Here is a 13,387-nt window from a genome sequence, read left to right on the forward strand (position 1 = left end):
ATTAGTATTTACAACATTAATAATATATACATACTATGCTAATATAAAAAAGCTTGTTGTGAAAAATGAGTTGGAGTTTTACAAGAAAAACTGAACATTTGTGCAATCTTATGATAAAAGTTGGAATTTTACTCAATAACAGTCTCGATTTTACAAGAAAAGCTTAAAATATTGGCATTTTGGCAATATAATAATAATAATCTGAATTTTATTTACTTTTACTTACTTTACGAAAAATGTCACTATTTTACAGGAACAACAAAAAAATGGGCAATGTTGTGATGAGTCAGAATTTTATGACAAGTGTCACCCTTTGACATAAAAAGGTAAGAATTTTACATTAAAAAAAGTAATTTTAAAAGGAAAATATTGCAATATTACAGAAACAGAAAGAATATGAGAAATTGTTGCCAATTTTATAAGAAAATAGGTCAACACATTGTGACAAAAAGACTGCTTTTAGTTAATTTAGTTTTTTTAATCTTCATTATTTACTTCAAGTTATTAAAATATGTCTCTTTATACATATTTATTTTATCAATTTTGGCCAATTTAAATTTGTTACACACACGTGTTATTTCATATGTTGGCCAGAGGGGGAGCACTTTAAATTTTTACACACACTTGTTATTTCATATGTTGACCAGAGGGGGAGCACTTAAATTTTTTTACACACACTTGTTATTTCATATGTTGGCCAGAGGGGGCGCACTTCAAATTTTTTACATACACTTGTTATTTCATATGTTGACCAGAGGGGGAAGCACTTCAAATTTTTTACACACACTTATGTCATATGTTGACCAGAGGGGGAGCACTTGAAATTGTTACACACACTTTTTATTTCATATGTTGACCAGAGGGGATGCACTTCAAAAATTTTTACACACACTTGTTATTTCATATGTTGGCCAGAGGGGGCGCACTTCACATTTTTTACATACACTTGTTATTTCATATGTTGGCCAGAGGGGGAGCACTTCAAATTTTTTACACACACTTATGTCATATGTTGACCAGAGGGGGAGCACTTGAAATTGTTACACACACTTTTTATTTCATATGTTGACCAGAGGGGATGCACTTCAAAAATGTTTACACACACTTGTTATTTCATATGTTGGCCAGAGGGGGCGCACTTCACATTTTTTACATACACTTGTTATTTCATATATTGGCCAGAGGGGGGAGCACTTCAAATTTGTACACACACTTGTTATTACATATGTTGACCAGAGGGGGAGCACTTCAAATGTTTACACACACTTATTTCATATGTTGACCAGAGGGGGAGCACTTCAAATTTTTTTACACACACTTGTTATTTCATATGCTGACCAGAGGGGGAGCACTTCAAATGTTTACACACACTTATTTCATATGTTGACCAGAGGGGGAGCACTTCAATTTTTTTTACACACACTTGTTATTTCATATGCTGACCAGAGGGGGAGCACTTCAAAAATGTTTACACACACTTGTTATTTCATATGTTGACCAGAGGGGGAGCACTTCAACTTTTTTTACACACACTTGTTATTTCATATGTTGACCAGAGGGGGTGCACTTCAATTTTTTTTTTTTACACACTTGTTATTTCATATGTGGACCAGAGGGGGGAGCACTTCAATTTTTTTCACACACACTTGTTATTTCATATGTTGACCAGAGGGGGCGCACTTCAAATTTTTTTACACACACTTGTTATTTCATATGCTGACCAGAGGGGGAGCACTTCAAATGTTTACACACACTTATTTCATATGTTGACCAGAGGGGGAGCACTTCAAAAATTTTTACACACACTTGTTATTTCATATGCTGACCAGAGGGGGAGCACTTCAAATTTTTTTACACACACTTGTTATTTCATATGTTGACCAGAGGCGGAGCACTTCAACTTTTTTTACACACACTTGTTATTTCATATGTTGACCAGAGGGGGCGCACTTCAAATTTTTGTACACACACTTGTTATTTCATATGCTGACCAGAGGGGGAGCACTTCAAAAAAATGTACACACACTTGTTATTTCATATGTTGACCAGAGGGGGAGCACTTTTAAAAGCGACACAGTCAATTTGAAAAATCCCTGCTTTTTGGGACCACCCTCATTTTGATAGATGTCACCACCAGGGGTGCAAATGAGACATTTTCCCATATTGGGACCATGGTTTATGTCCTAACTCGGTCCTCATATGGAAGCTACTTTTCCTTGTTGGTGTCTCAAGAAGGGTAGCAATACAAGAACACACAGAGACTAATGGTGTGTGCATGGAGGCGTGAGCAGTTTAAAAATGAAGTGGTTGTGCTTTGCAGGCATGAGCGAGAGAGAGCGGCAGGTGATGAAGAAGCTGAAAGAGGTGGTGGACAAGCAGAGGGATGAGATCCGGGCCAAGGACAGAGAGCTGACCCTGAAGAACGAGGACATCGAGGCGGTAAGGACGCGTCAAAGTCACGTGACCTCTTTACGTAAACAACAGAATGAACAAAACGCGCTCAAAAGAGGGGAAAAAAGTCAAAGAAAAGCGAATCTTGTGCAAGGCAAAAAGTGTGATGACAACCATAGAACAGGAAATGCACATATTGTGACTGCTCAGTACAAAACAAGCAATACACTTGATAACGGTAATTCCATCAGTACTGTAGAAGGCCACCAGGTGTCACTATTGTATTCAAATACTAAATAAAGACCAGCAATACACTATCATGATAATAATAATAATAATTACACTTGAACAACAGTACTATAGAAGGCCACTAGGTGTCAGTGTATTGCTCATGTTTATTTTGTATTTGAAGATGCCACTATCAAAATAATAATAATGACATTTGCTGAACAGCAGTACTATAGAAGGCCACTAGGTGTCAGTGTTGCACAGCCAAGCACATTCACACGTATGACAGGCATCTTTAAATACTAAATAAATACCAGCAATACACTATTAGAATATTAATAATAATACAAACTTATGTGGAGCATTCCCACAATAATAATGACACTTGCTGAACAGCAGTACTATAGAAGGCCACTAGGTGGACACATAAAACATTGCATGTATGGAATAATTATGAGCAATACAATCCATGACAGGAAAGTTATTTATAGCAGGGGTGTCCAAACTGGGGGCCGCACAATGAAATAAAAAAAACATGCGGGGGCCATTGTAATATTTTTAAATTTCACAGCTAATACAGTTTTTTGTTTTTTACCTTTGGGGCTCCCCTCAAGTTTGGTCCCGGGGATTCTGTCATAAAAATATTAAAAATAAGGTGGGTTTTTTTGGTCAATGCTTAAATCTCTAGATCTGTCGACATTTAGGTTTTTGTTTTTTTTTGTCTTTTTCTTATGAAAAACTTTGTTTATGGCAAAAACACAAAATGTACAATATTTTCCCCAAAAATATTTCAAAGTGTAATATTTGAGAAGTAATTGGAGACTTAAATAAATCAATAAGTCATAACAACATTGATTATTATTTTTGAGCATTGACAATTTTTTAAAAAGCCCTCTAAAATTATTGGGGACCCAAGAGGGCCCCACTCATAAAAAAAAAGTGTTAAAAATATATATGTATTTTTTTTATTTGATTTTAACGCTTCATATCCACTTCAACTTCATATCTATCCATGGATCATACCTTTTTATTTATTTTTGTTGTTTATTCAGGAGGAGTTTGTTCGTTTTATGCTCTTTTTCTCATGGAAAAAAACCCCAAAATGTTTCCTTGTAAAGGCCAAAATTGAATATTTAATGTTAAGTAATTTGAGCTTTAAATAGGTCAATAATTTTTACCAACATTGATTTTAATTCTTTATTGTTTGTGAGCAATGAGTTTCTAATAAAAAACAAAAAAAAATCTTGGGGACCCTAAAGGGCCCCACTCACAATAGTGTTAGTTTTGTATTACTTTCAACCCTTAAGTCTCTAGATCAACTTCATATCTATCCAATTTTTATACATTTTTAGATTTTTCCCTTGGTTTTTGGGGTGGTGGTTTGTTTTATACCTTTTTGTCATGGAAAACAGTTTATTTTTTATGGAAAAAACACAAGATTTGCAATATTTTCTCTAAAGAAAATTTAAAGTGAAATATTTGATGTGAAGTAATTTGAGCCTTAAATAGGTCAATAATTCATAACATTGATTTTAATTCTTTTTTAAAAATTTTTTAGCAATGACAGTTTCGATGAAAGTTAAAAAAAATAAAAAAAAAACACAAATATGACGTATTTTAACACTTTTTATGAGTGGGACCCTTTTGGGTCCCCAAGAATATTAGTGGGGAGAAGCTAGAGATTTAGGAGTTGCAAGTAAAAATAAAAATTATGACATATTTTAACACTTTCATGAACCCTTTTGGGTTCCAAATAATATTAGTGGGATTTTTTTCTAAAATCTAGAGATTTAGGAATTTAAAGTATATAAAAAATAATAACAATAAATGAAAATTATGACATATTTTTAACACTTTTATGAGTGGGACCCTTTTGGGTCCCCAAGAATATTAGTGGGATTTTTTTTCGAGATTTAGGAATTGCAAGTAAAAATTAAAAAAATAAAAATTATGACATATTTTTAACACTTTCATGAGTGGGACCCTTTTGGGTTCCAAATAATATTAGTGGGATTTTTTTTCTAAAATCTAGAGATTTAGGAATTTAAATTATAAAAAAACAAAAAAAAATTATTACATATTTTTAACACTTTTATGAGTGGGACCCTTTTGGGTCCCCAAGAATATTAGTGGGATTTTTTTCCGAGAAGCTAGAGATTTAGGAATTGCAAGTAAAAATAAAAAAATAAAAATGATGACATATTTTTAACACTTTTATGAGTGGGACCCAAATAATATTAGTGTGATTTTTTTAAATTTAAATCTAGCGATTTAGGAATTGAAAGTATATAAAAAATAATAACAATAAATAAAAATTATGACATATTTTTAACACTTTTATGAGTGGGACCCTTTTGGGTCCCCAAGAATATTAGTGGGATTTTTTTTCGAGAAGCTAGAGATTTAGGAATTGCAAGTAAAAATAAAAAAATTAAAATGATGACATATTTTTAACACTTTTATGAGTGGGACCCAAATAATATTAGTGTGATTTTTTTTTATTTAAATCTAGCGATTTAGGAATTGAAAGTATATAAAAAATAAAAACAATAAATAAAAATTATGACATATTTTTAACACTTTTATGAGTGGGACCCTTTTGGGTCCCCAAGAATATTAGTGGGATTTTTTTTCGAGAAGCTAGAGATTTAGGAATTGCAAGTAAAAATAAAAAAATTAAAATGATGACATATTTTTAACACTTTTATGAGTGGGACCCAAATAATATTAGTGTGATTTTTTTTTTTATTTAAATCTAGCGATTTAGGAATTGAAAGTATATAAAAAATAATAACAATAAATAAAAATTATGACATATTTTTAACACTTTTATGAGTGGGACCCTTTTGGGTCCCCAAGAATATTAGTGGGATTTTTTTCGAGAAGCTAGAGATTTAGGAATTGCAAGTAAAAATTAAAAAAATAAAAATTATGACATATTTTTAACACTTTCATGAGTGGGACCCTTTTGGGTTCCAAATAATATTAGTGGGATTTTTTTTCTAAAATCTAGAGATTTAGGAATTTAAAATATAAAAAAACAAAAAAAATTATTACATGTTTTTAACACTTTTATGAGTGGGACCCTTTTGGGTCCCCAAGAATATTAGTGGGATTTTTTTTCGAGAAGCTAGAGTTTTATGGAATTGCAAGTAAAAATAAAAAAATTAAAATGATGACATATTTTTAACACTTTTATGAGTGGGACCCAAATAATATTAGTGTGATTGTTTTTTTTATTTAAATCTAGCGATTTAGGAATTGAAAGTATAAAAAAAATAATAAATAAATACATAAAATTCTGACATATTTTTAACGCTTTTGTGAGTGGGACCCTCTTGGGTCCCCAATAATATTAGTGGGGAGAAGCTACAGATTTAGGAATTGCAAGTAAAAATAAAAATTATGACATATTTTTAACACTTTTATGAGTGGGACCCTTTTGGCTTCCAAATAATATTAGTGGGATTTTTTTTCTAAAATCTAGAGATTTAGGAATTGAAAGTATAAAAAAAAAAAAAAAAAAAAAAAAAATTATGACATATTTTTAACACTTTTATGAGTGGGACCCTTTTGGGTTCCAAATAATATTAGTGGGATTTTTTTTCTTAAATCTAGAGATTTAGGAATTGAAAGTATATAAAAAATTAAATTATGACATATTTTTAACACTTTTATGAGTGGGACCCTTTTGGCTTCCAAATAATATTAGTGGGATTTTTTTTTCTAAAATCTAGAGATTTAGGAATTTAAAGTATAAAAAAACAAAAAAAAATTATTACATATTTTTAACACTTTTATGAGTGGGACCCTTTTGGGTCCCCAAGAATATTAGTGGGATTTTTTTTCGAGAAGCTAGAGATTTAGGAATTGCAAGTAAAAGTTAAAAAAATAAAAATTATGACATACTTTTAACACTTTCATGAGTGGGACCCTTTTGGGTTCCAAATAATATTAGTGGGATTTTTTTTCTAAAATCTAGAGATTTAGGAATTTAAAGTATAAAAAAACAAAAAAAAATTATTACATATTTTTAACACTTATGAGTGGGACCCTTTTGGGTCCCCAAGAATATTAGTGGGATTTTTTTTCCGAGAAGCTAGAGATTTAGGAATTGCAAGTAAAAATAAAAAAATAAAAATGATGACATATTTTTAACACTTTTATGAGTGGGACCCAAATAATATTAGTGTGATTTTTTTTTTTTAAATCTAGGGATTTAGGAATTGAAATTATAAAAAATAATAATAATAAATACATACAATTCTGACATATTTTTAACGCTTTTATGAGTGGGACCCTTTTGGGTCCCCAATAATATTAGTGGGGAGAAGCTACAGATTTAGGAATTGCAAGTAAAAATAAAAATTATGACATATTTTTAACACTTTTATGAGTGGGACCCTTTTGGCTTCCAAGTAATATTAGTGGGATTTTTTTTCTAAAATCTAGAGATTTAGGAATTGAAAGTATAAAAAAATAAATAAATAAAATTATGACATTTTTAACACTTTTATGAGTGGGACCCTTTTGGGTTCCAAATAATATTAGTGGGATTTTTTTTCTAAAATCTAGAGATTTAGGAATTGAAAGTATATAAAAAATTAAATTATGACATATTTTTAACACTTTTATGAGTGGGACCCTTTTGGGTTCCAAATAATATTAGTGGGATTTTTTTCTAAAATCTAGAGATTTAGGAATTTAAAGTATAAAAAAACAAAAAAAAATTATTACATATTTTTAACACTTTTATGAGTGGGACCCTTTTGGGTCCCCAAGAATATTAGTGGGATTTTTTTTCCGAGAAGCTAGAGATTTAGGAATTGCAAGTAAAAATAAAAAAATAAAAATGATGACATATTTTTAACACTTTTATGAGTGGGACCCAAATAATATTAGTGTGATTTTTTTTTTTTTTAAATCTAGGGATTTAGGAATTGAAAGTATAAAAAAAAAAAAAAAAAAATACATACAATTCTGACATATTTTTAACGTTTTTATGAGTGGGACCCTTTTGGGTCCCCAATAATATTAGTGGGGAGAAGCTACAGATTTAGGAATTGCAAGTAAAAATAAAAATTATGACATATTTTTAACACTTTTATGAGTGGGACCCTTTTGGCTTCCAAATAATATTAGTGGGATTTTTTTTCTAAAATCTAGAGATTTAGGAATTGAAAGTATAAAAAAATAAATAAATAAAATTATGACATATTTTTAACACTTTTGTGAGTGGGACCCTTTTGGCTTCCAAATAATATTAGTGGGATTTTTTTTCTAAAATCTAGAGATTTAGGAATTGAAAGTGTATAAAAAATTAAATTATGACATATTTTTAACACTTTTATGAGTGGGACCCTTTTGGCTTCCAAATAATATTAGTGGGATTTTTTTTTCTAAAATCTAGAGATTTAGGAATTGAAAGTATAAAAAAACAAAAAAAAATTATGACATATTTTTAACACTTTTATGAGTGGGACCCTTTTGGGTCCCCAAGAATATTAGTGGGATTTTTTTTCGAGAAGCTAGAGATTTAGGAATTGCAAGTAAAAATAAAAAAAATAAAAATTATGACATATTTTTAACACTTTCATGAGTGGGACCCTATTGGGTTCCAAATAATATTAGTGGGATTTTTTTTCTAAAATCTAGAGATTTAGGAATTTCAAGTATAAAAAAACAAAAAAAATTATGACATATTTTTAACACTTTTATGAGTGGGACCCTTTTGGGTCCCCAAGAATATTAGTGGGATTTTTTTTCGAGAAGCTAGAGATTTAGGAATTGCAAGTAAAAATAAAAAAATAAAAATGATGACATATTTTTAACACTTTTATGAGTGGGACCCAAATAATATTAGTGTGATTTTTTTTTTTTTTTAATCTAGGGATTTAGGAATTGAAAGTATAAAAAAAAAAACTATAAAAAAAACATAAAATTCTGACATATTTTTAACGCTTTTATGAGTGGGACCCTTTTGGGTCCCCAATAATATTAGTGGGGAGAAGCTACAGATTTAGGAATTGCAAGTAAAAATAAAAATTATGACATATTTTTAACACTTTTATGAGTGGGACCCTTTTGGCTTCCAAATAATATTAGTGGGATTTTTTTTCTAAAATCTAGAGATTTAGGAATTGAAAGTATAAAAAAAAAAAATTAAAAAAAAATTATGACATATTTTTAACACTTTTATGAGTGGGACCCTTTTGGGTTCCAAATAATATTAGTGGGATTTTTTTCTAAAATCTAGAGATTTAAGAATTGAAAGTATATAAAAAATTAAATTATGACATATTTTTAACACTTTTATGAGTGGGGCCCTTTTGGCTTCCAAATAATATTAGTGGGATTTTTTTTTCTAAAATCTAGAGATTTAGGAATTGAAAGTATAAAAAAATAAATAAAAAAAATAAAAAAATTGACATATTTTTAACACTTTTATGAGTGGGACCCTTTTGGGTCCTCAAGAATATTAGTGGGATTTTTTTTCGAGAAGCTAGAGATTTAGGAATTGCAAGTAAAAATAAAAAAATAAAAAAGATATATTTTTAACACTTTTATGAGTGGGACCCAAATAATATTAGTGTGATTTTTTTTTTTTTAAATCTAGCGATTTAGGAATTGAAAGTATTAAAAAAATAATGAATAAATACATAAAATTCTGACATATTTTTAACGCTTTTGTGAGTGGGACCCTTTTGGGTCCCCAATAATATTAGTGGGGAGAAGCTACAGATTTAGGAATTGCAAGTAAAAATAAAAATTATGACATATTTTTAACACTTTTATGAGTGGGACCCTTTTGGCTTCCAAATAATATTAGTGGGATTTTTTTTCTAAAATCTAGAGATTTAGGAATTGAAAGTATAAAAAAAAAAATTAAAAAAAATTATGACATATTTTTAACACTTTTATGAGTGGGACCCTTTTGGGTTCCAAATAATATTAGTGGGATTTTTTTTCTAAAATCTAGAGATTTAGGAATTGAAAGTATATAAAAAATTTAATTATGACATATTTTTAACACTTTTATGAGTGGGACCCTTTTGGCTTCCAAATAATATTAGTGGGATTTTTTTTCTAAAATCTAGAGATTTAGGAATTGAAAGTATAAAAAAAAAATTTAAAAAAAATTATGACATATTTTTAACACTTTTATGAGTGGCACCCTTTTGAGTTCCAAATAATATTAGTGGGATTTTTTTTCTAAAATCTAGAGATTTAGGAATTGAAAGTATATAAAAAATTAAATTATGACATATTTTTAACACTTTTATGAGTGGGACCCTTTTGGCTTCCAAATAATATTAGTGGGATTTTTTTTTCTAAAATCTAGAAATTTAAAGTATAAAAAAACAAAAAAAAATTATTACATATTTTTAACACTTTTATGAGTGGGACCCTTTTGGGTCCCCAATAATATTAGTGGGATTTTTTTTGGAGAAGCTAGAGATTTAGGAATTGCAAGTAAAAATTTAAAAAATAAAAATTATGACATTTTTAACACTTTCATGAGTGGGACCCTTTTGGGTTCCAAATAATATTAGTGGGATTTTTTTTATAAAATCTAGAGATTTAGGAATTTAAAGTATAAAAAAACAAAAAAAAATTATTACATATTTTTAACACTTTTATGAGTGGGACCCTTTTGGGTCCCCAAGAATATTGGTGGGATTTTTTTTCGAGAAGCTAGAGATTTAGGAATTGCAAGTAAAAATAAAAAAATAAAAATGATGACATATTTTTAACACTTTTATGAGTGGGACCCAAATAATATTAGTGTGATTTTATTTATTTTTTAATCTAGGGATTTAGGAATTGAAAGTATAAAAAAAAAAAAAAAAAATACATAAAATTCTGACATATTTTTAACACTTTTATGAGTGGGACCCTTTTGGCTTCCAAATAATATTAGTGGGATTTTTTTTCTAAAATCTAGAGATTTAGGAATTGAAAGTATAAAAAAATAAATAAATAAAATTATGACATATTTTTAACACTTTTATGAGTGGGACCCTTTTGGGTTCCAAATAATAATAGTGGGATTTTTTTTCTAAAATCTAGAGATTTAGGAATTGAAAGTATATAAAAAATTAAATTATGACATATTTTTAACACTTTTATGAGTGGGGCCCTTTTGGCTTCCAAATAATATTAGTGGGATTTTTTTTTCTAAAATCTAGAGATTTAGGAATTGAAAGTATAAAAAAAAAAAATAAATAAAATAAAAAAATTGACATATTTTTAACACTTTTATGAGTGGGACCCTTTTGGGTCCTCAAGAATATTAGTGGGATTTTTTTTCGAGAAGCTAGAGATTTAGGAATTGCAAGTAAAAATAAAAAAATAAAAATGATATATTTTTAACACTTTTATGAGTGGGACCCAAATAATATTAGTGTGATTTTTTTTTTTTTAAATCTAGCGATTTAGGAATTGAAAGTATAAAAAAAATAATGAATAAATACATAAAATTCTGACATATTTTTAACGCTTTTGTGAGTGGGACCCTTTTGGGTCCCCAATAATATTAGTGGGGAGAAGCTACAGATTTAGGAATTGCAAGTAAAAATAAAAATTATGACATATTTTTAACACTTTTATGAGTGGGACCCTTTTGGGTTCCAAATAATATTAGTGGGATTTTTTTTCTAAAATCTAGAGATTTAGGAATTGAAAGTATATAAAAAATTAAATTATGACATATTTTTAACACTTTTATGAGTGGGACCCTTTTGGCTTCCAAATAATATTAGTGGGATTTTTTTTCTAAAATCTAGAGATTTAGGAATTGAAAGTATAAAAAAAAAATTTTTTAAAAATTATGACATATTTTTAACACTTTTATGAGTGGCACCCTTTTGGGTTCCAAATAATATTAGTGGGATTTTGTTTCTAAAATCTAGAGATTTAGGAATTGAAAGTATATAAAAAATTAAATTATGACATATTTTTAACACTTTTATGAGTGGGACCCTTTTGGCTTCCAAATAATATTAGTGGGATTTTTTTTTCTAAAATCTAGAAATTTAAAGTATAAAAAAACAAAAAAAAAATTATTACATATTTTTAACACTTTTATGAGTGGGACCCTTTTGGGTCCCCACGAATATTAGTGGGATTTTTTTTGGAGAAGCTAGAGATTTAGGAATTGCAAGTAAAAATTAAAAAAATAAAAATTATGACATATTTTTAACACTTTCATGAGTGGGACCCTTTTGGGTTCCAAATAATATTAGTGGGATTTTTTTTATAAAATCTAGAGATTTAGGAATTTAAAGTATAAAAAAACAAAAAAAAATTATTACATATTTTTAACACTTTTATGAGTGAGACCCTTTTGGGTCCCCAAGAATATTGGTGGGATTTTTTTTCGAGAAGCTAGAGATTTAGGAATTGCAAGTAAAAATAAAAAAATAAAAATGATGACATATTTTTAACACTTTTATGAGTGGGACCCAAATAATATTAGTGTGATTTTTTTTTTTTTTAAATCTAGGGATTTAGGAATTGAAAGTATAAAAAAAATTAATAATAAATACATACAATTCTGACATATTTTTAACACTTTCATGAGTGGGACCCTTTTGGGTTCCAAATAATATTAGTGGGATTTTTTTTCTAAAATCTAGAGATTTAGGAATTTAAAGTATAAAAAAACAAAAAAAAATGATTACATATTTTTAACACTTTTATGAGTGGGACCCTTTTGGGTCCCCAAGAATATTAGTGGGATTTTTTTTCGAGAAGCTAGAGATTTAGGAATTGCAAGTAAAAATAAAAATGATGACATACTTTTAACACTTTTATGAGTGGGACCCAAATAATATTAGTGTGATTTTTTTTTTTTAAATCTAGAGATTTAGGAATTGAAAGTATAAAAAAATAAAATAATAAATACATAAAATTCTGACATATTTTTAACGCTTTTATGAGTGGGACCCTTTTGGGTCCCCAATAATATTAGTGGGGAGAAGCTACAGATTTAGGAATTGCAAGTAAAAATAAAAATTATGACATATTTTTAACACTTTTATGAGTGGGACCCTTTTGGCTTCCAAATAATATTAGTGGGATTTTTTTTCTAAAATCTAGAGATTTAGGAATTGAAAGTATATAAAAAATTAAATTATGACATATTTTTAACACTTTTATGAGTGGGACCCTTTTGGCTTCCAAATAATATTAGTGGGATTTTTTTTTCTAAAATCTAGAGATTTAGGAATTGAAAGTATAAAAAAATAAAAAAAATTATGACATATTTTTAACACTTTTATGAGTGGGACCCTTTTGGGTCCCCAAGAATATTAGTGGGATTTTTTTTCGAGAAGCTAGAGATTTAGAAATTGCAAGTAAAAATAAAAAAAATAAAAATGACATATTTTTAACACTTTCATGAGTGGGACCCTTTTGGGTTCCAAATAATATTAGTGGGATTTTTTTTCTAAAATCTAGAGATGTAGGAATTTAAAGTATAAAAAAACAAAAGAAAATTATTACATATTTTTAACGCTTTTATGAGTGGGACCCTTTTGGGTCCCCAAGAATATTAGTGGGATTTTTTTTCGAGAAGCTAGAGATTTAGGAATTGCAAGTGAAAATAAAAAAATAAAAATGATGACATATTTGTAACACTTTTATGAGTGGGACCCAAATAATATTAGTGTGATTATTTTTTTTTTAAATCTAGGGATTTAGGAATTGAAAGTATAAAATAATACATAAAATTCTGACATATTTTTAACGCTTTTATGAGTGGGAC

The 13,387-nt window shown here is 28.5% G+C and overlaps 1 protein-coding gene across 1 annotated transcript in view; it reads left to right on the forward strand.

Moving 5' to 3' along the window:
- LOC133656452 (RILP-like protein 1) overlaps nucleotides 1–13,387 on the forward strand; it is a 57,324-nt gene that overhangs the window by 13,811 nt on the left and 30,126 nt on the right. The window contains exon 3 of the mRNA XM_062057532.1: nucleotides 2,321–2,629. Coding sequence (XP_061913516.1) covers nucleotides 2,321–2,629 — 309 coding nt within the window. The remainder of the gene's footprint in view (nucleotides 1–2,320; nucleotides 2,630–13,387) is intronic.

The sequence above is a fragment of the Entelurus aequoreus genome, linkage group LG08 (assembly GCF_033978785.1).
Source record: "Entelurus aequoreus isolate RoL-2023_Sb linkage group LG08, RoL_Eaeq_v1.1, whole genome shotgun sequence".
Taxonomy (NCBI): domain Eukaryota; kingdom Metazoa; phylum Chordata; class Actinopteri; order Syngnathiformes; family Syngnathidae; genus Entelurus; species Entelurus aequoreus.